This window comes from Oxyura jamaicensis, chromosome 12 (genome assembly GCF_011077185.1).
Source record: "Oxyura jamaicensis isolate SHBP4307 breed ruddy duck chromosome 12, BPBGC_Ojam_1.0, whole genome shotgun sequence".
NCBI classification, from domain to species: Eukaryota; Metazoa; Chordata; class Aves; order Anseriformes; family Anatidae; genus Oxyura; species Oxyura jamaicensis.
The window spans coordinates 21,329,287-21,352,410 of record NC_048904.1 but is presented as its reverse complement, the minus strand read 5'-3'; the positions used below and the strand labels follow the sequence as shown (position 1 = coordinate 21,352,410).

The 23,124-nt window shown below is 49.4% G+C and overlaps 1 protein-coding gene across 2 annotated transcripts in view; it reads left to right on the top strand.

The window, feature by feature from the left end:
- Positions 1-23,124, top strand: part of SRGAP3 (SLIT-ROBO Rho GTPase activating protein 3) — a 59,287-nt gene that overhangs the window by 4,591 nt on the left and 31,572 nt on the right. For both annotated transcript variants that reach the window (XM_035337465.1, XM_035337466.1), the window contains exons 2-5: positions 612-774; positions 9,217-9,279; positions 16,486-16,671; positions 17,446-17,574. In XM_035337465.1, coding sequence (XP_035193356.1) covers positions 712-774; positions 9,217-9,279; positions 16,486-16,671; positions 17,446-17,574 — 441 coding nt within the window. In that variant the 5' untranslated portion in view covers positions 612-711. The remainder of the gene's footprint in view (positions 1-611; positions 775-9,216; positions 9,280-16,485; positions 16,672-17,445; positions 17,575-23,124) is intronic.

Genomic DNA, 23,124 nt, shown 5'->3' with positions numbered 1-23,124 from the left:
TTCTTTCTCTGCAGGGACGAACGTGAGACTTGTGGTGCTGGTTTTTAATGAAAACTGCTTCTCCTCAATGTTTGTATCTGGGGGATGGAGCTTGCAGAAGAACAAGATGTCCTGGGACATGCAGTGGGATTGGTGGCTGGCAGGTGGGATATCACAGCAGTGTGGCGGTGTTGGGGATGGATCAGTTCTGATCTGAACAAATCGGAATAAGCACTATGAGATGAGAGTTACCACTTTTTTCCCCCCTGTATGTATTTACATTGTGGCTGTTAAAATTAACCCCTGCACCCCGCTGAAGGCCTCATACTGGTACCACAGAAATAACTAGTAGAGAGCTCAGTGATCCAAACTATTGGTGTCTAATGCAGAAGAGCTGGAGGAGCGGGCTGGCATTGTGTCAGCTGCAGGGTTAAGTGCTGGGCCATGTGCTGCAGTGTTTCTGCATGGCAAGACGAGAGGAGCTCACGTTTTTCTCTGGGGGCATGGTGAGTTCTAGCAGCTCTGTGCTGTTGAAGAAGGCAATGTTAATATGCTGACAGCAGTCATTTGAAAATCATGTGCCCTCTTGACTTGTTTGCTTGACATTTTTGCTTCTTTTCAAATTTCCCTAGGAAAGATCAGCACCTGCTTTCCCCTGTGAACTGCTGGTACCTGGTTCTGACACAGACCCGTCGAGAGAGCAGAGATCATGCCACCCTGAATGACATCTTCATGAACAATGTCATCGTCCGGCTGTCGCAGATCAGTGAAGATGTCATCAGGCTCTTTAAAAAGGTAACCCCAGCTGTGCTGGAGAGCCCTGCACAGGGAGAGTATGTCCTTATGATTTATTTATTTATTTAAAGAAGTCTTTTATGGACTTCTACACAAGTTGGAGGCTTTTTCTGAAGATGGAAAATGAATTTACTTACTGGGCATTTGAGTTTTTGAGGCTGCCTTTTCCCATATTTTTGGGATGTGAGTGTTGAACATTATAAAACACTTTGAGAAGTCCTGGAGAACAGCCAGACTTGAAATCAGTTGGAGAATAGCTGGTTTTTGATCGTGGTGCAGCAAGGTGGGGGTTAGTCAACAGAGATGGAGTCAAAGTTGCACCCAAAGCTGCATGCAGCAGCGCTGGTGTCCGGGCACAGCCTGTCCCCTCTGCCCAGCAACGGTGTAAATGGGCATAAGAAAGCCAGCGTTGTTAAAAAGCAGAAAAGGGCAATGAGACTTTTTAATAAGTGTACGTCACCTCTGGTTTTCTCACTGAGACGGGAGTTTGAACTCTGTAATGTGAAAATTTAAAACCAAAGGAAGGAGGGTCAAGTAAAATTCTCAGAGGCAACTTGCTGAAGAGACGGGGCAGGGTGAGCCCTGTGGGATGTCTGGCTCTGCACAGGAGAGGAGCTCTGAAGTCAGTGGCTCTCTTGAAATTTTAGCCTAGCTGGACAGTAAATTTAATGTGATATTTTTGTGGCTAGTTTCCTCTAGTTTATGAATCTGACCTAGAAATTAAACTGCAAGGGCAGGCTTGGACTTCTTGTTCTGATAGGGGATGTCATCCCTTTTCCTGCCTGGTTAGTTCTAAGCTGGTCTCAGTCTCTCTCCCGTTTGCATTTTACTCTGAACCCAGTTTTGAGGTGTATATTAAGGCTATCCTTCCACTTCATAAGACTGTGGTAGTACTTATTGTTTTAAACTGTAGGACAAATCCAGTCATCACTTAAACAAGGGCATAAAATGACGTATTTTGACTGGAGTAAGTCAATCTTCTCCCATGTCACAATGAAAATCTTTCATCCATTCAGCAGGATTATCTCTTTGTTTTTCCTCAGTCCTCTCCCTTCTTCCTCTTTTTTGATTTTGAATTTTAAGACGCAACACTTACATTGTGTGGAAGTTGTTGCTCCTTTTTCATCCCTCCCCCATCCTCTGCCAAGTGAGGTAAAGTAGCACCGACTTCATCTGCAGCCTGCAAAAGCCAGCTCCTGCCTTTAATCAAGGGGAGACTTTGCAGTTGGGCTGTGGGGATCCGTGATTTCCCTGGCATTTGTCCCTTGAGGCTTAGATTGTAGCAGGACTCGCATGTCCCCAGGAATAATGATCAGCTAAATCATTGAAAAGGCTTATTTTGTGTCGTCATTCACCCTTAATGTGGGTAGGAAGGTTGCCATTTTGGGGGATACGCAGGTTATTTTTTAACCTATTGCGTACTGTGCCCAAAGTGGAATCGGGCAGCACTTTGCAGCAGTGCTTGGTGAGAAACGTGTGGGAATGAGAACATCCTGATAAAAGGTGGTTTTAGATCCGCAGTCCAGCCTTGCAGCTGGCGTTAGATTGCTCAGAGCAGGCATCTCTCAGTATTTTATCCAGTCTGGCTTTGAGTGTAATGACTAAAGCTCATCAAGTGCTCCTCCTGGGGAGACTGTGCTGCACAGGGCTGATAGGCAAATAAACCAACACCAGAAGGTTAAAGGCATCTGCATCGTGGTTCAGCTGCTTGGTTTTGTTGCAGATTGCTTTTTGATGGTGAATTAGGGTTACATTTTTTTCCAGAGATGTCACTCTTAATTCCTCCCATCTAGAATTTATTAATGGGTTGTGACACGCTGCGGGTACGTGGAGGAACCGGCAGGTTTTGTGCATTGTGCTTCCATTATGTAAATGAAAACAGTCGCAGCAGAGCAGCAGCCACGTAATATCTGGGCTTTGGGGATGGGCATAATTGAGAAGGAATCGATCATCGCAGTGGTAATTTGCCAACGAAGGTGCTGAGTGCTGGGATGCTTCTCCCTGCGATTTCCCCCGAACTGCTCAGTGCTGGTGTGGGCCATTCATTAGTAAATTGGGCCTTGGTGTTTTGTTCAGCTGCACTCAAGTGTTCTGCCCTCCCAGTGACCTGCAGCGTATGGTCCCTTCCCTGGCGTTCACCATTCATCGGTTGGACGCGCGTTTTGTGGTGAGCGGCCAGAAAGCCTTCTGGAATGACCCAAATCCACGAGAGGAAGAAGTGTGAGCTAGCAGGGTTATGTTTCCAGCGTGTGAGCTGGGGCTGGCTCAGTCAGGTGTCTACAGGCCTGAGCTCACTTCAGCTGAGGTCCGTGTGCTGGTTGTGCTGGCTGCTGCTGGCCTTGCAGAAGGTGTAAGGTGGTTATCAAACGCCAGAGGAGAAGGGGATGGCTTGCAGTGCTCGGTACTGGTAAGTCTGTTCTTGCAGGCTGCGGCTGTGTCTGGCCAGCCTGGCAGGTCGTGTAGCTGCAGGTGCACCTCCGAGTTGCAGCAGCTTTGCCCTGAGGGGAAGCTGCGAGCTCCTCTCAGCACTGGAGAGAACGCAGCTTCGCTTCTGAACCGAGAGCTGCGGGTTTCTTCTGCAGAGGTTCAGCTCAGGCTGGTGACGTTGGCATCAGGGAGATTGCCTGCTGCGTCCCTTCTGTGTTTTCCACTTACTTCTTGGCTTAATAAGTGACAACTTGGTTAGCTTTGAAAGTGAGGAAGCCTTGTAGGGAAAAATGCAACCCCTCCTCTCATTGTTTGTTTCTTTTTAGTATCACAGAGCATTGTGAAATAGAGGGGAAAAAAAGAATAAAGACGACAGTCCCTGGGAATTAAGTTAGACTGCAAGTTGTAGAAGCCCGCGGAGGACTCAGCAAGGGCTGTTTTTTCAGGACAGTGATGAGGTTTGGGGTTTTGATGAGGTTTGGTGGGGTAGAACATGAGCGTTTTTCTGCAGCCAGAATTTGAAGCTGCTCCTCCCTGATCATTTTTATACAGAGTCAAAGAGAAATTACAAAACCAGATGTTATGCTGGTAAATCAGTGTACATCGCTGAAATCAAGGGACCCACTTTGTCCATGGGCACTGCAGGCAACATATATCCAGTGTTGTGGCTTTAAAGCATGTATGTTCTTAAGTTGTTAGTAAGGTGGGCCTGACATGTGGAAATAGCTTTTATTATTATTATTTTAATTTTATTATTATTTAAATATATATTTTTAAATTGAAAATAAAAAATGAAACTGCTGGCCCTAAGTCACACAAACACATATAAACGAAACAAAAAGAAAACCATCAAAGCGAAGTAAAGCTTAATGAAAATAGAAAAATAGGTGGGGATTGCATTCCTAAAATTGGCAGGTATAGAAGCAACAACTTCTAAAAAAGAAGTGGGCGCTCATACAAAATACGTGCAAAAATGCCCTGATTTCACATGCACGTGTATGGTATGTGCATCAGTGTATTTGTATGTCTGTGTTTTGCATATTACAAAGAAGTACTGTTCAAGAAGTGCTAGGGAAAAGGAAGAAAGCCATGAAAAGCTGCTGATAAAATATGAAGGTACCGCTCGGATTCAGACAGCACCTGCACTGTGGATTGCGAGAGGCAGCGGGCGTTGGGTCAGTACCTGCCAGTACCTGCACTGCTTTCTTCCTCATCCCTGCTGCTCGGGAGGTGGGAGTGCAGTCCCCCGGGTCCAGCCCCTGCCCTTCTGCTCTGTGCCCGGTGGCATCCAGTGACGGAGCGGCTCTGTTGTGACAGCCGCATCAATCCTTCAGGAGGCACGCTCGGCTGGGTGGCGGCAGACGGCAGCAACGCGTTTGCTTTGCAAGGATGGAGGCCTGCAAGTCCAACGCGCTGGGCAGTACATGAGGGGTCCGGCTGGCATCAGCTGGCCCCTAGGGACGGGAGCTGCACTGGGGTTACTTTGGTCTGCGAGGGTGCTGTGTCCCCCAGCGCCGTCACGAGTGGTGCTGATTTTTTTTCTTCCGCCTCTCCTGGTTGTGGAGGATAGGAATTCCCGTCCTTTGTGATCTGGGTGCGTGGTATGGTTTGGCTCATCCTTTGAGCTCATGTCATGCAGCTGAAAGCAAACCAAAGCCTAGCAAACAGCAACTCACCCGGGCAAGTTTCCTTGGAGCTTCCAGCCCGAGTTGCGTTCCTGGTGCGGGAGGAGATGATTAAGGCAAATATTAGCGTAGCAATAGGCAGGCAATAAATGGAGGTGCTAAGGCACGTAACTGTGGAGATCCGACTGAATCCCTCGTTGGACTGCATCGTGTCGCCACGAAGCCTTGCAGCACATCCTCCTGGTGAGCCCTGGGCTGGGACACGCTGCGGGGCCGGGCAGGCGTTCCCCCTCCTGCCTCCTGCTGCGGCCGCTGCTTCCCGGCACAGGACAGAAAAATACACATTGGAGACAGAGCATTGCTCTGTCCGAAAGAACTGTGCCGTGGTATTCCCCAGCGTGAGATTTAATTACGTGCCATGACAGTGGATTTAATTACGTCCCGTACTGCGGTGCCCTGGATGGAGATTTAATGAAGAAGTGTCTGTCTGGGAGTTCTTTTCTTCTTCTTTAACACAAGTATTCTTTGTTGTCCGTAGTCATGTTGCTTCTTCCTGTCACTGTGGCTGCAGCAGCAGGGATTTTAATAAACCTGCTCAAGTGAAGGAGTTGCTATTCCGGTACGCAGCCGTGTTTTGTAGTGGGAATGGCAGGCATGAAGCAAACAGCTAAATTAGTTTGGGTTTGGTGAACGGTGCCAGGGAGTTTGATTGTGCTGCAGGACGTTTTGGCTTTGTCTCACATAAATATACAAATGCAATTTGTCTGTTACAAAAAGGGTGGACAGCGAACTAGGAAGAGAAGTGAGCCCTTCAGCTCCTACCTGCCAGAGTTCGGGAGAGGCTCCAGCGCTACGAGGCTGGATGCTGCTCTCCTGGGTGCTGGGAGGCTTTTGGGAATGCCGAAGATCCCTGTGGTCTCCATCAGTGGGTTCCAGAGACTGGTTTACAGTGTCTGTAAGCAAACAGGTCTTTAAATGCAGTACACACCTGTGGTCCCTCAGTGGCAATGTGACTCATGTGAATGCCAACTGAGCCATTTTTTGTTGCTCTATTTAAAAGTCCAAAATTAGGTCTGAAAATTACAGCTTCATGGACTTCCCCCGGTCGCACAGGAAGCCTGGGGCAGAGGCAAAAGCTGCAGCTGACTCTGGGCCGTGGCTCTGACCACAAGCCTGTCCTCCGCCGGCTTGGGGAAGGGCTTGGTTCAGGACCCAGGGGCTTACGTTTGTGCAGAGGGGTCCGTGGAAGGGTTAGATGCGAAGGGTTAGATGGAAGGGTTAGATGCGACTGCTCTGATCTCTTACAGCCGTGGGGTCTTTGGGGTCCGAGAGCCCCATCGCTACAGCCCTTTAACTAAACAAGTCGTATCCTGGAGGTTCCCTTTTATCTGGGGGTGATGCACGCCTCCATTAGCGCCGTTGCTTATTAGCAAGCCACGAGTGAGATTCTCGAGATGAGGCAGTGAATGCTGGCTTTGGTGGGAGGGGAGAGGGGCTGGGGTTTCCTAGCAGATGAGGTTTCCAGATGGCTGGGGGTACTTAACACCTCCTGCTAATTGGCATCTTCTTGGCACCTCACGCGAGTGTGAATGGGAGCAGCATGCATCAGTCCTGGCTTCTCGGGATCTGACTCTTCCAAGTACTCTGACACTAATTCACAGATGAACTGTAATTACTGCACAATTCGCTGAATGCAGCGTGCTTTTAATCTTTGGTTTCCTCACTTCCCTCTTCGCATTAAATTCTAACTTTTAATAATCTAAGGTTAAACTCTTCACGTGTGTAGGTTGGCCAGACCTCTGGGTCGTCACCCACCCAATAAGGCAGCCAGATGGTTTTTTTCTGGCCATGCACAAAGATGTTTGAGCTTATTTGAGAAAATCTGAAAGAAACTTTTTTTTTTTTTTTTTTTATCTTTGTTTTGTGTTTTGGTGGGGATCTATACTTAGTTTAAACACATCTTCAAGTTACAATTAATGTTTCCTAGCCAAGCAAATTCCACAGAGAGCTGTGGGGTATAATTACGAGGGAAGGCAGGAAGGCAGTGCATGCACATCTGCAGCAGCATCCAGTCACTGGATTTCTGAGTAGGAGTTGACTTGATCTGCAGCCAAGCTTAAACGAGCAGCAGCTCCCCCGGCTGTGGCTGCTCCCGTGAAATGCCATGCCTGTGCTGCAGGAGGTGGGCCACAAGGTCTGCTCCGTCCTGCTGGGAGGAAGGTGGAAATGCAGGCTGAGAAAGGGGTTTCAGCAGACGGGGGGCGGAGGGAGGAAGGTGCCGTGGGCTTTAATCGTGCAGGGAGCTTTATCCCGAGCTTGCTGAACTTTGGCTGACGCAGTTGTGAAATTGGAAACTTCATTATATAACCGTGGCACGGCCATTGCATAATGCTGTCCTGCCTGAGAGAGGCTGTGGTTTGCGCAGGTCAGATCAGTGAAAATGAGCTCCTGAAGACAGAAGAGGGAGGTTAGGTCATGGCTGAGGTGAAAGTAAGATGAAATGTTCAGGCTAGGAAGCCCTGATGATCTTCATTCTGAAATACCAGAGCTGGTGGGAAATCGCACGTCTAGCAGCGGGTGTCTTTAATAAACCTATCAGGCCAAGGTGGATTGACAGGTGATACTGGATGGCTGGAGGCTGAACAGAGGTGACTGATGTGCCCACGGATGTTTGTGGTACGATTTAGTTGTACAGGAGAGTTCGTCTAGTGCTACCACACAGCCGGCTCTGTGAGGAGAATGCAGCAGCCACTTAACCGCGTTCAGTAGTGCAGTTTTTGTTGGGAAACAGGCAAAGTCAGGCTGTAACACCCTTCTGGCAGTAGAGAAGGCCCTGCTTTCGTGCGTGCTGCCAGTCTTCGTGTGAAACAGGTCACCAAAGGGGAGGAGAGTACACGGGGAGCCGCACGGGGAGCCGCACGGGGAGCCGCCTGTGGACTGGAAATAAATTTTGCCAATGGAAGGGAAAAACAAGATTGCTGGTAATTCCAGTTTCATCCCTGTGTGCTTGCAGGATAAATAAATGAAATTGTATGTGAGGTTCTGCATCATGGGCTCGGAAGCCCAGGTAGGGTGATGCTTGGCAAACACAGACCAGAAGTGAAAATGCAGCAGTTCTGGAATAGCAGGAGGGCTTGCCGTACTGCGTGCATTCGTGTTTGTAACTATGCCTTTTATTTTTGTAGGATTTGTAGAAAATTAAAGGAAATCAAAATGCTGGTTGATTTCTAAACTTCACTGTCACAGGCAGATTGGAAGAGGAGGCCATCTGTATTTTGGTTTTAATATTTAGAAAAGGGAAAAACAGAGCCCAGATGTGGATTGGCAGCCCTATTGATGCTGTCTTTTCAGCTTCTGGAGCAGGAAGGATATTAGACAGGATTTGTGAAGTGTCGTAAATAAGGCCCCTGGGGCATTTCTCATGCTGCAGGGCTGTTTCATTAAAAAAAAAAATAATAATGTCTGTAATTAAAATGTGCATAGTTTAGTTAACTCCAGTGCAGAGCAAGGAACAGACAAGTCGTGTGTTTGGCAGGGGAGCCACGAGAGGGCAGGTCTCAGAGGGGCAGGAGGCATTTAAGGCAGGCGTTACCAAAACCCAGTTGTGCTGCCAAGGTCCACCCACTGCATTGTAAACTGAAAGAAGGAAAGAAAAACCCTACAGGCATGAAAGCAATGTGAAAAATGCAGCTAGATAGTGGCGGCATAAATATGTTGCTGTGTTTTTGTTCTCTGTGGGATGGGTGTGAACGCATTTGCTGGGGATTACCAGGATTCTCTTGGACGCAGGAGCTGGCTGGGCTTGGAACAAACACTTCTTGCTGCACAGAGATCGGCTTCGCCCTCGGTTTATGAAAGTTGGGGGAAAACAATTCCCCGCTTCCTGCCCGGCCTGCTTGCCAGCATTCGCGGGCTGCCTGCCCGCTGCCGGTGCCACGACGTGCCACGGTGTTGCCAAACCAGTGCTCCGCCAGCGCCCGGAGCCTCCCGCGCGCCTCTGCTCAGCTTGTCAGGAGAAAAGTCTGTCACCTCGCCTCCTCCCAGACTGAGCTCCACACCTGTGTGCTTCCCATTCCTCCTCTACGTGCCTGCCTCGGGAGTTCGTTCTGGCGCCCTTCAAGTGAAGTCCTCCTAGGCCCCGTTGTGCTGGGGCCGTGAGCCCGCTGCAGAGCACCCGACCTGCGCGGGGCCTGGCGAGCGCCTGAGCGGGGCGTGGGCCCGCGGGGTCAGGGTGGTCCTTGGGAACCATGCCGGGGGAACGGGATTGAGAGAGGTGCATGGGATGGTTGGAAGTCCTCTAGTTTTACTGCCTGCTCCAAAATGTGTTTTCCTTTCCAAAATGCACGTTGTGAGCGTAACAGTCTCTACCTTTGCTCTTTTTGTCTTCCAGAGCAAGGAGATTGGCTTACAGATGCATGAAGAACTCTTGAAAGTCACCAATGAGCTTTACACGGTAAGTGATGAACTCATCCTTCTGTCTAACTTGTGCAGCAAGGGGAGCCCAGGAAACTGATTTGTTAGAACAAAATGTCTGTTAAGCATTACAGTTACTTTAGGAGTCTCTCTCACCCTCGTGCCATCACGCAGTATAACACGCTTGTTAGAAACATTTAGCTCTTCGCTGGTTTTCATGGAAGCAGAGGAGAAACTCCCAGCTGTCCTGCAGTGAAGAGCTTCCATGTCTTCATCAGGCAGTGGATCATGCCATCTGTGTCACTTGAGCACAAATAGAGATGTCTTGGGCATGATCCAGGATGACCCCTGGCGTCTGCAGTGTTCTCACCTGCCCTGCCTCCTACACAGTGTTGCCCCTTTCAATTTTCGCTTGCACGGTGCTTTCTGCCAGGTGCTAATGGCTCCTGAGTTGTGCTCTGAGTTGTCAGTGCCAATTTGTGGCTGAAACTTGACCTGCTTATGAGTCTGGTAGCCTGTAGATGCTGGCTGAACATAGCTTCTGCTGATGAATTCACAGAACTTCTGACTAGCATGTACTCCCCTTCATCTCCCTGCTCTGAGGAGCACTTTGGTGGCAACAGTCTATGCCTCCAGGTGAAATCATGCCGTTATTCAGGACATTGCTCTTCAAGTAGGTTTTCATAGTAAAAATCCTTGTGTTGCTTCTGTCTCTTGCCCCATAGGATTTTATTTTATTTGTGCTTTAGATTTAATGAAGCACTATACCATCTGTCTTATATAGGAAAATTGAGATGATAAATTTGCTTTCTTCAGTTGTAACTGTTACTGGTACATAAATTACACTGTAGTAGGTTTACCCCTGAACAATGATTTTATTCCATTTTTTTTAAATAGGCCTAAACATCTTACTTGAAATTTCTGCCAGAAGTCTTCCTCTTAATAGTCTTTTCCTGCACTGGTTGTTGAAGGACTTGGCTTTTGTGAGTCCTGCAGTGGGGGTGGTCAGCCAGGTTGGATTAAAAAGCCTGCAAAAAGGCTGGGATTGCATTGTTGGTGGCTGAATGTCACAGGGTGTGTTAGTGCTAGCGACTAATCAAGATTAATTGCAGCAGCAGTATGGCAGGTGCAAAACAAACAAAGAATAACAGGGGTTGGGCTGACCTTGGTGCTTGTGGACTGGTGTACTCAGAACCCACACGTGGGACGGGAGCATTGCTGGAAGGACACAGTTAAGTCAGTCTGAGGATCAGAAGTGAGCTGGGGGCTCAACTGCAGGAAAAGGAAACTGCAAGGAAAACAAGAAAGTGTAATTTTGATCCTCTTGGATCTGTGGCAAAACTCATCTTCAGAGGAACTGAACTTTCACTCCATTTACTGCTTTGCTCCTGCATGCGGAGAAGAATGTGTTTAAAAGGTCAGACAGACTGGAATGGGTGGAAGAGCTTTGTGCTTCTTTTGAGCTGACCTTGCTGCTAAGATAACACAGCAGTTATGTCACAGAATCACAGAATGGCTGAGGTTGGAAGGGACCTCTGAAGATCATCTGGTCCAACCCCCCTGCCAAGCAGGATCTCCTAGAGCACATTGCACAGGGTGGCATCCAGGTGGGGTTTGGACATCTCCAGAGAAGGAGGCTCCACAACCTCCCTGGGCCTCCTGTCCCAGTGCCCCGTCACCCTCCCAGTAGTGAAGTGCCCCCTCATATTCTGGATTCAGTACATGAGGTAGGGCCTCATGAGGGCAGAGTAGAGGGGGACAGTCACCTGCTGAATGGCAGCACAACCCTCTGGTGTATGTCATCCTGCTGGAAAAGAGTGTGGGGAGAGACAAGCTGATTTCAGAAATCACGGCAAAATATGAACGAAAGCAGGCCTTATCAGGCAACCCAGATCATCTTCAATCTCTGCAGTACAGACCAGCTCTCCTCCAGGCCATGTTTTTTTGTCCTTGAGATACCCGGTGGAAGAGGCCTAATTGCATGCTTGGCTTGCAGGTTGGTCCACTGTGGTAGTATTGTTTTGGGACATCTTTGGGGCGGGACTGATGCTGGCATGTTCATCGCAACATGTTGTGTACTCAAGAGCTGCATGTCCAATAACTGGCTCCTGACAAAATCAGGTACAGAATAAGGACAACTGGCTCAAAGGTGCAATGCTTATTCTTGTAAAATGTCATCCATCTGCAGGCCGCACAAGGAAACCATTTATCTCGCCTATGGCCAAACCATGTACCCACAGTACATTTGTGCCCTGGTGAGGCCCCTTTCTCAGGCTTTGAGAGGGGAACTCTGTGCAGTGTGTGGAAACAATACAATTTTTACAGGCTTCTGAGGCATTCACTGTCTCAAACTTAAGCCAAAATAACTAAATTCATTTTAGTTCAGCCTTGTTGCTGTTTTGATGCAAGTCACCCTGCAGACTCTCTCTGTGGCAAGGCATAACCCCCCCAAACCACCCTGATTTTAATTAAATACGAAGTAGTTTCATGCTGAAGTAGGAGTACCTGTGAGTGGTTTTGTACAGAAATAAGCTCTGGATTAAAGCCGGTTTCATTAATTTGATTTTTGTTTATAGACTCCTGCAGATAGGTTGTCAGGATCGAGTCTGCGGAGGTCTGATGTTCTTGTATGCCTCTGCTCACAGGCCGCTTCCCCTATTGTAAGCATTTCTGTTTGAAGAATTCAGGCCAAAATTAGGGTAAGAAAAATAAAATGGCCCCACAGCAACGTTCTAGTAGTGGTTCCTGTAAGCTCTGTGTAATGATGTGCAATCTGATGTATGGAAGTGACGACGTGCCACTTGATGTGTGGGACTTAGCCACAATGCGGCAGGCTCTAGCTGAAGGCGGCCACTCAGGTTCATGTCCGTACTGTGATACGAACTGCGGTGATTCTTTGTCAGAAGGTGTCACGGAAGGGGATTAATAAGTGTGAAATTATTTGTATTAGTTAGAAAAATATCTGCAGATTCCTTACCCAGGTTAAAAATAAGCCCTCAGTCTTTGTGTGCCAGCAGGAACTGGCTGGTGGAGGTGTTCCCTTCCTGCAGCGAGCGCTGTGACGTGGCAGCCCGAGCTGTCCTGCTGAGCAGTATTTGCTGCAAGGGTCGTGCTGCAGAAGTCATCGACTGGCTCACACAGTAGAAATACATTGGTACGTCGTGCTCTGTTACACCACAGAAACCCACTGAAAAGGCCTTGATTTTCTTAAAAGAGTGGTATTGCTGCATCGCTGGCAGTCGGTGCCCGTCGGTCCGATGGATGCGCCCCTTTCTTAGACTGGAGAAGAGGGGACAGGGGTCCTGGGCTGGCTTTCCCGTATGGCTGTGCTCACCTCTCCATTTGGGGCCCCTTGACCTCAGGAGGGCCCGAGCCTGCGCTGAGCAGGGGTCAGGCGGTCTCTGGGCTGACTGCAGTTGTGGGTCAGGACCTAACGATGAGCTGTTTGGAAAGATGAAGCGCTCCCAGCTGCAGACAGCAAGCAGTACCATTTGTGGCTGGTATTTTGGCAGTGGCCTTTATTCAGAACTTGTTATTAATATTGGAAAACATCTTGTGTTGTTAAATAACTAATGAATATTGGAACATATTTTTCTCCTTCCACTGCAGCTAATTAACTTATTTGCAGAAAGATCCCAGGGACGCAGCTGTGGCAGTTTTTCTTTATGAGACAATAGCACAGGGGCAGCGTGACTTTGTTCCAGGCGCTGGGAAGGCATCAGGGAATTGCGGATCAAAGGGCTGATTGCTGCAGTGCAGGCAGACCTCATTCAAAATTAAGGCAGATATTAAAACACTCAAAAATGTCCCCTGCATTTCCAAGTGCAAGCTGCGCTGCATGGCAGCAGACGAGGAGCGTGGTTGGCAGCGAGCTGTTCGGGGTGTCCATGGCAGTGGTGTGAGCGCCGGGGTGTGAGGAGAGCGGTTTAGCCGATGGCCGTGCTCAGTCCTTCGCACTTTGTTAGAGACCTGCAGGGAAGCTGTACGCGTGGCTCCCATGGTGCTTCTTCGGGGTCAGGGAGGAGGAGGAAGGGCCTCTGTGGAGTTCCTCTGAGACCTGCGTGGGGCTGCCAGGGCCCTGTGGGGTTCGGAGCCAGCGGCGCGGCCTGGCCTCTGCCCCGCGGTGCGGGTGCTCCCGGCGGGAGCCAGTCCCGTTGGGGGCAGCCGGGAGGGGGCTGTGACAGCAAAAAGGCCGCGGCTGCGGTGGCCTGGGGTGAGCGCAGGCAGCTGGTGAAGTAACCGAACTTTTCTTGTTAGGTAACTAGGTCGTAACCTTGAGATGTCACAAAAATTGTGCAAGCTGGTCTGTCGCCCAAACGCTGGGCTTTGCTGTTGTGTTGCCTTCCGGGTGCTGCAGAAACCTTTCTCGTTACTGCCAGGCTGCGCTGAAGTGCAGGGCTTCTCTACTTCACTTTCCTCTGAGTTTTTCACAAAAAGGTGGTGGCAGATGATAAGGAGGTCTCAGGGAAGCCCTTCGGTCCTTCTCCTTGGTGTGTGTGCTGTGATGTTCACTGCCAATACTGCCGTTGAAATACGCGGCTCACATTTGTAGGATTTTGAACTGACTGTCTCAGAAATAAGGCTCAAGCCTTTGCTTACTTCCCCTTGCAGTTGCCTAAAATGATAAATGCCAGAGCTGGCACGTTTGTGCAGTCTCCGGTGTGGCATTTGGAGCTCGCTTGTAGCTGACGTCTGTGCTTGGCGGGAGAGGCCATCATACGTTTTAGCCGCAGCTTGTCCAGCACCGCAGTTTATGCTGACAACCACAGCTGAGGAGAACGCTGTTTTCTTCATCCAGGGTTGCGTGAAGTTGCTCTGCAATTGTGGGATCGTGCTCCTTTTAACTCGGGGCTCTCTGACCCTTCAAGGCTGCTGTGGCACTCGCGGTGTTGCCGTGTGGTGCTGGGCTCAGTGCTGGGCCGCGAGCGCTGGCGTTGCTGGGCCGCTCTTCTGGAGCCCAGGAAAACGTTTGCCTTGTGGTGCTGACGCTCAGCCACCGTCTGGGGGGAGCGTTTGCTGAGCGAGGAGGGCGTCCTTTTAGCTCAGCTCTGCCTTCGGCCGCCCGCCAGCCGGCGCTGGGTGTGAGGTGACCACGCCATGCCTTCTCTGCCCTCCGACTGATGTGCCCCCTGCCCGCGGGACAGGCACAGCCGCTTTCCTTGCAATCCCTTGCAATCCCTTCTCTTGCAAGGGATTGGTGTTGTCCTCTTCCATTCGGAGGAGGAACGTTGAGGTGGAAAAGCTCGTCAGAGGGCCTGGTGCAAGGACGCTGCCTGCAGCCATGGGGGCACAGGCAGCGTCCCGGCCACTCTGGCGGCAGCCGCAGTGGTTCTTCCTGCAGCGCTTGGTTGCCTACATGGGTGTTAAAGCCTGGGTCCTGTTGGCATCGTGGTAATGGGTAAAGGCAGAATGAAAGATACGGTTCTGTAGTAGTTTGAATCATTTGATGTTGTTAAAGCCTTTGTGTAATGGTGCAGAAAGGGGAAGGAATCAGGATGTTTGCCTGGGGGGTTACAATCTGTCCTTAAACCTCATGGCAAGAGAAGCTATTTTGGTTTCAGTCCCATTTGCAGTCATCTTCCGTAAGCTGTTCTAGCAAACCCAGTTGGAGGCTTTAATTATTTTTGCATTGCTAGCTGCTTGTTTGCAGGGGTACACGTCAGTGCTCTGGAATACCGTTAGTGTCTGGGGGCCTGTTTAACTAGCTCGAGTTTGGCTAAGTCCCTTTGAGAGATTGTTCTTGGCTTTGGATTGTTCTTTAAACCTCTCAGAGAGGTGCCATCAGTCGGTAACTGCCTCCTGGTCTTGCTCCCCTCTGATGCCTTCTTCACTACGGTGACTAACGTGTGGGGTGAAATGTTCATAAACCTCGTTGATCTGAAGTTGGATTTAATCTTGGGCCATTTCAGGGGAATTCTTTTGTGAGATGAAGTCATATGATGCTATGGAGAAAGGGATGGAGTGCCTTCAGCAGATCAAACCCTATCACAGTGTCACTGCTGCTTTAGACCTGACGGCAAGGACCCGCACCCTGCTGTGCAGGCTAGTAGGGCTGTGATAAGAGTCCCTTACATGCGTGACCACGTTCCCTGCAGCAGTGACTGTACGTACCTGTGAGAGCCCTCGTGGCGGCTGTGCCACAGCTCGCCTGTGCCGTGCAGAAGGCTCATCAGAAGGGAGGAGGCAGAGCCGTGGCATGTCCCAGCGAGGAAGCAGCAGCACCAGTAACAGCTGGGTCTGTGGAAGGGCAGGAGCACAGGGAGCTGCTGCTGTGGGCTGCCCTGCACCTCCGCGTTGTCCAGCCATGGCATCCACACCTGTGCCAGCCCCCATCCCATTGCGGTCAGCGCCCAGGCACTTAGCATGAGACTGACTTTCAGCGAGAAGTCAGGCATCTCGAGCCTTGTCAAGGCAATGTGAAATAAGACATCCAGATCCTGAAGGGAGATGATCAAAGGGGACAATGTGACTAAAGGCATAAAGGGAGAAGAGCAGATGCATTCCTCTTGCCAGCTCTGTTAAAATGATCACAATGTGCCCGCTGGGCTTTTGTATATGAAAGGAAATTCTGTAGGAGAAGTTGCCTTGCAGGAGTTTTCCTGGCAATAGATCAGTATCATGTATCCAGTCACCGATGGGGAACTTGAATTTAGGGGAAGAGGCATTGCTGCCATCCACCCTGGCACTGACCGGCAGCAGTAAGATGGGAATTCAGTGATGATAAGAGACAAACTCAATTTCTGCTTGAAAACTGCAGCTCTTCCACCTTCGAGATGAGGTCTGCTGTCAGAACGGTAGAACAGGGATTTATTCAGGTGTAGGAAGAGGGGAGTTGGGCCAAAAGTGGCATCAGGTTGATTCTTGCCTCTTCACGGTCTCTTGTCATGGAGGCCCTTGTCCCAGCGGCAGAGCACTGGAGGTGATTCCTTATTTTCCCCCAGGAAGGTGAACAGAGCTCTCTGAGAGCAGGTGTGTGCTGGAGTCATGTCTTAGGCTGTTCTCGCAGCAGGGACTGAGCGCCGTGTGGTGGCTCTTACACCAGCACTGTGCTGTTACAACATCGCGATGTGGTGGTTTTGTGATAGTTTTCTCCTCACCTTGTTGTTCCTTAATGCCATAGTGGCCTCAAACACCCCTGGCAGAGCAGACGCTGCTCTCCACACACCCATGGCTGTTGTCCTCACCTGGTGCATTGATGCATCTTCTGGCCATGGAGGAGGTGACTCACAAAGTCTCGTTTCCTCAGGTGATGAAGACCTACCACATGTATCATGCAGAAAGCATCAGTGCTGAGAGCAAGCTGAAGGAGGCAGAGAAGCAGGAGGAAAAGCAGTTCAACAAGTCAGGGGACATCAGTGTGAATCTGCTGCGGCACGAGGACAGGCCTCAGCGGCGGAGCTCCGTCAAGAAGATTGAGAAGATGAAGGAGAAGGTGGGTGAGTGGGATGGGTGGGGGAGCCAGGGGCGGCTGTCTGCGGGGCTCCCTGTGCAGTGGGGGGAGTTTGGCTCTGGCCCATTTCGTTTACAAGTAACACCACGCCAGCTTCTGTAAATCCTCCTGGATGCTGGAATCTCCAAAACTGTTTAATTCTCGTGTTAATTTCTGAGAATGAGCAATAGCTTCCTCAGCTGGGAAGCATTCTCATGGGTGTTGACCCAGCACTGGGATTTTGTCCCCCAGCAAGCCTCTGTGAAGAGTTAATCTGTGCTAAACCTTTAGACTTGTGATCTTTCTGAACAAATACCCCAGATCCAAGCACATCTGCTATTGTACAGAGTCTCGAATTCTGGGCCCTGTTCTAAATTCTGTAGCTTGGGCCTCTGGGCTGGATTCCACTTTGATACAGCTGCATAAATCTGGATTAAGTCCAGATGCATGTCAGCATATCTGGAAGAAAATTTGGCCCTCTAATTTTGATTGATGCCAAAACCTCCATGAACGTACAGATAAGGAAGAACAGCTGTGCTTCGGATGCACGGGGTTGTCTGAGCAGAATGCACTGATTGTGCATTGGCTGATTGTATCCGCGACGCTCAGATGTGCTCTCCTCCAGCCTGGCAAGGGTGTCTGTTATCACACCTGATACCAAATTTTATTAATTAACATGTCACACCCAGGTTCTGGGATGCTGTGGGGCCCTGCAGCAAGAGAAGCTGTGTAAGGAGCATCCTATTCATGCTCTAATGCTCCCTTTTGCTTTTTCAGAGACAAGCCAAATATTCTGAAAACAAGCTGAAGTGTACAAAAGCCAGGAATGACTACCTGCTGAACCTGGCAGCCACCAACGCAGCTGTCAGTAAATACTACATCCACGATGTCTCCGACCTCATTGATGTAAGTGCTTCCTCCGTCTGCATGCATCCTACTGTTTTTTTCTCCTGACAAGTGCACAGCTAAGACTTAGGCATGGTTTGGTTCTTAAACGCACTCTCACTTAAACGCACTTTCACTCGTACATGATGGTAATGAAGGGGGATTTGTCGGGGCTTTAAAATATGCTTAATTGAGGCCTGATAACGTGCTGTAAACTTGGATTTTTTTTCCCCTGTGTTTTTTTCCCTTGCAGTTACACGCATGCATTTGACTTGCCCCTCAGCTGATATAGGCATATATGGGTAGAACTGGAGCTGCCATTATATGGGAGTCAGCCCTCTCTGAACTTTGTGGTGGCCACATGATCACACAACAAAGTAATTGATTTTTATTTGTGCTACGTAGAACCTTCTGTCATCAGTGTCTGGAAAAAAAAAAAGGATTTTTTTTGTTATAACTGCATGATACTTACTGGCATACATGCCAACACCTTTGTGAGTGCCTAAGCAAGGAGTCCAGGATCCAACTCTGTGGTTCAGGCACCTGTAATACACAGTTACGAACTAGAAACTGCCTGAATGTTTTATTCATCTTTCATGTCATATCACAAGCATGTTGCAGTCTGGTTGTCTTTTTATATTGTATTGGTTCTTGCTTTGGGACCATGTAGAAACAGTGCTTTCCTTCACGTTAAAGTGACAGCTTCATATCCGTGGCTCTCATTGGGTAGGATTTCCTGCAGCTGAAGCTTTTCCAAGTGGAAATTCTTCTCCAAGCCTTTGGAGTAGAATTTGCCATGGGGCGAGCCAGGTGACCCTGAGGTTTCCACCTAGCACATTGATCAGTCTGCATCTCAAACAGATGCTCCCATGGAATTACATACATTTCCATTTTTGTTGTTGAAAACAGAAAAAAAAATCTTTCTGTTACACATATCTGCAGCTTTTATCAGTTTGAGTCAGTGCTCAGCACTCTAGCTTCGGTGGCAGTTAGGACGTGCTGGCAGTTAAGCACACGTGGAAGTGCTTTCTTAGCTAGGGGCAGCACTTGCTGAGTTGAATCAGCATTGTTCCTTGCACAGCGTAGCCTCAAGGCAGTGACTCCTGGAAGCAAGTTCTGTAGTGATGCCAGGAATTGAACCCGTGTGTGTATCAGTGACTCCTACAAGCTGCCTTTACATGATTCAGGAGAAGGGTTTTCCATCTCTTCCTTTGATAGGTGTCTTCATGGTGGTAGGGATTGCACTACACAGTTTCTTCCTTCTGAAGTTGCTTCAGTGAGCACATAAATAGCTAATCTTTAAGTACCCGGTTAGCCTTCTGGCTTCATCATTACCTAAATGTATAATTTAAAAATGTGCTGGAGTGTTTATTTTTTTTCCTAACCAATTAATGTATATTTATTCTTTCAGTCATTAATTAAAATAAGGCTGATGCAAAACCCCTGAGGAATATGAAGATTTTAAGATACAATAAAATATATTCTTAGTATGTTCTTATTCTCTTTATTTAAGATGTGTTCAGCCATCTTAAAAAATACACTGAATAGCTCAGTCATGGAAACAGTTGAACAGCAAGGCTCAACACCTTGATTTATTCATGGGGTTTCTGTTTTTTGTCGTGTATTTTCCCTCCCTCCACACACACACTCTTCCCTCCTTTTTTTTTTTTTTTTTTTTTTTTTAAAAAAAAAAAATATTTTTGTGGAGTTTTTGAAACTTAGATCTTCTGGAGAGTTGATGAGTTCCAGTTTAGTTCTGGCTGTTAATATTACTCCTCCCAGCTTTGTTTCCTTGTGCTGACACTTCCACTGGAGTCAGCATATGGCTTTTCTTCTGTGCTCCAGGAGTCCCTCCAGGGGACTTTAACCAAAGTATCTTCAACTCCGTGCAACTAAATTCCCCCCCAGTTACTTATCCTCTTAGCCAGTGAAAACAAAATACTCTATGTGTGAGTGGTGTGTGGGAGCCCTGATTTTAAATCCCCAAAGCGAGAGCAGTTTGTTTGAACAGACTTCTATAGAAATTCAATGTATTTTGCGAGAGCATGTCATGAAGGTTTTCAGCATGGTGCAGAAGAAGGGAATCCCGTTTAATGCAATCCGCTAACACTGAAATGGAAAGAAAAGACAGCCATCAGAGCCAGCAACACTGCGCTTCCTGTAGGTCTGTAATGCATGTAAAGGAAAACGGAGAAAAAAGGTGGTTTGAGCTGTGGTTTTAAAGTTAGCATTTTAATCTTAGTACATTTAACACTAAGAGGACAGTGCCTCTCACTCTGGAACCCCGGTGTTGCTTGCAAACATCAGGTCTGTACCACTGGAGTATGCTGGATGTGGGCCACCCGCTCTTTGGGGATAGTGTTCCCCACAAAGGATCCCCGCGGGCGTTCCCCACAAAGGATCCCCGCGGGTGTTCCGTGGGACGCAGCAGAGAGGCTGAGGGCAGGGGCGTGAACTTGGCCTTCGTGCCCAGAGCCAGCAGAGCGGCTGCGCCCCGGAGCTGGGAGCTTCGCCTGATGGGAGGAGTGAGCCTGGACCAGGAGGGCGATGGCGAAGGTGCTGCAGGGTGGGAATATTGTTTTGTTCCAGATTGCAATCTGGCTGGCCGTGCTTTAATGGGATCCTAGCGGGGTCGGTGCGTGGCGGTTATGCTAATTCTCCACCCTGCCTCGCCAAGAGGGATGATTAACGATGTAACGGGCTGTTGTTCTGGGACACAGGGGGGTGACGGGGGCTCCTGCACACCCTTCGCATCCAGCGCAAATTGCCATGTGCGGTTTTTTGATTTGTACGCAAATCTGAACCGTCAGAACACTGGAGCAGCTAATTTAGCAGCGTTTTCCCCAAATCCCAGATGGCTTGGTGTCATCTATTAGGCACAGCCTTGACATTTCTTCTGCCCTCAACATCACCGCAGAATAGTGACTTTTATAACAAAGCCTTTCTGCTAATCTCCCGCTCTGGTGAAAAACGAGGTCCCAGCTGCTCTGGGAGAGCAGAGAGTCCTCCCAGGGCTTCGGTTTTAATGAGAAATGTAAAACTCGATCAGAGGAACCGTGAAGTGGCACAGGGCGTGTCTGGCTCCTTCTGTCTCCAGTGGCCTTTTTGTTTCCTCCTTTAGAAAGGAGAAAAAGAATATGGAGACAGCTCAAATGAGACTTGTACTTAAAGCACGCTGCTTGCCTCTTCCCTCGGAAGAAGCACGTTTGTATCAGAACACCTGGGTTCTTCTCTCATTTCTGCCATTAGCTGTCCGACCAAGTTAATCTCTGTGGTCGTGTATGTACAGCAGAGATAAAGCTGTTGCCATCTCTCTGGAGCTCCGTGTGCAGTAGCTGCAGAATATTTTGAAGTGCTCACACAAAAGATAACACTGGATTTAGAAGGTACAACGTGACGGTCGGTGTGAATACAGGCCGATCCACCAGACAGTTCAGGCTCTGTTAAATCTCTTCGAAACGCAGCTAGCCTCCCTGTACATTGGGGTATTCGCCATAGCTGGGACAAACAAGCAAGTAAAGGAAAGGAACTCTTGGAGTTCAGCATTACTGCCAAATTTTGGATACTAGGAAAGTCAGCTGATGGCATTGTCATTTCTCGTATGGTCAGGTGCTGTTTAGCCAAGAGACGAAACAGAAATGTCAGAATTGTTACGCCAGGAACCTGCAGTTAGCTTCCTTCCATCACAGTACAGCTTTGGGTTGTAAAAAACGTAGAGACAGCAGAGGCCAGAAAAAGGAACAGAAAATACCCATATGTGGAAAAGAGAGAGTGAAGGGAAATGAAGGGGACTGTGTCTCCAGCTACTGTTGGGGACTGCAGGGGTTGGGGTAGGCTGTGAGTAACGTGTGAGTAACGGGATGGGGGGCAGGACGGCTGGGCTGCTGGACGCCTGGCTGCCCTCGTGTGCGTGGGCTGGCGTCCTGGGGAGACGGGGTGCTCAGGGGTGCTGAGGCCAGGTGCCATTTCGTTAGGGTCTATTTTCAGGCGCCTCTCGCAGCTCTCATTGTTGTCGTTTCCATCATCAGCTAATTGCTGGAGCACATCTGTGCCTGCAGACCCGGCGCGGGCAGCAGCTCGGCTGGGCAGTGCTCCCCCCAGGTGGTGGCACGGGGATGGCCCCCCCTGCCTGGGGGCTGCATGCGCCTCTGCTGGCTTTAACAACTGGGACCGGCCTGTACGAGTGGAAGGTCTCTTCTGGGGGGGGTGCTTGAAGCCATTTTTCCAGCATAGAGTCCTTCAGTTGCACAGAAGTGCCACCTACGCTGTCCTTCGAGCAGGCTTTCTGCCAGGCGCGGGGCTCCTGCCAGGTGGGTTTGTCACGCAGGCTCCACGCGAGGCAGAGCCACCACTGCAACGCCGCGCGGAGCGGCCTCTGTGGCTCTAACCTCCGAGGGACGAGCGCCTGTACTGCGGCTCGATGCACGGTACGCCTGCAGCTGGGAGATCGGGCTTCAGGGCACTGTCAAATGGTCAACAGCACAGCAATAAGGAGAGTAAACAACTGGCATCAGGAGGAGCTGGCCATCTCAGGAGGCTCGGTGCACTTCACTGCTGCGTCCGTGCTACCCGGTTCCCTGCAGAGGAGGCGATGTGGGACTGCTGCCGGTGGCCCATAGCACCCGAAGCAGGCAGCTGCCCCTGCTGCAGGGGGGAGCTGCGAGAAACAAAACGCGTTTTTAGGAAATGCTGTCACCAAGTGTGGTGGCAGCGAGCTGGGGCTGCGGGGGTAGGGGTGCCACGGCGCCGCACAGCGTGAGTGCTGTGCTCTGGGAGGCTGCGGTGAGTGGCGGTGACGCTCGGTGACATACGGTGGCACCCCAGGGCATGTGCTGGGGGTGCAGGGCTCGGCGGGGTGCCTGATTTCCCGTGGTGCTGCGAGTCAGAGTTGAGAACAAAAATCTCAGCTGTTGTGGTTGCAGAGGTAGCCTGTGAGCTTTAGTGCTGTGACAAAGCATGCCTGGCCTTTCAGCCAGCATTGCTGGAGCATGGGCTGCCCAGCCAGGGCAGAGGCTGTCAGTGGAAGCAGGTGGTGAAATCAGAAATAACTCTTCTGTTACGGGCTTTATGCACTGTAAGAGAATAAATGCTTAGGTATGTATGATCTCTTTCAAAACGGGGCTTGTGTGGATGAAGAGGAGGGGAAAGAGGTGTGCTTGCTTGATTTTCTTTCAGGAGTCTGACATCTTTTGTTCATATACTAGTACCCTGCTTTAGTAAACTTGCATTCTAATTCTATATGCAGGTTATTAATAATAGCTACCAGAGCTACCCATTTGTTAGGGGAACCCTACATCACGGTACTCTAATAACAATGTTTTTTCTAAGCTGTTCTTGGAGCGCTGTATTAAACTCGCAGAATCCAACCAATACAGACCTCCTACGTTTGGTCTGTCCTGGCTTTAAAAATATGGCAAATCTGCATTTTTTGCAGGCGTTTGCACCTAGTAACAATTTTTTCCTCATGTGGACGCTGTGGACATTGAAATTGGCTTGTTAAATTAATTAAGCCCTTGTGCTGATTGTTTTATGGCTTGGAAGTATTGTGCAGGCTGTAAACTTTACTGCCTG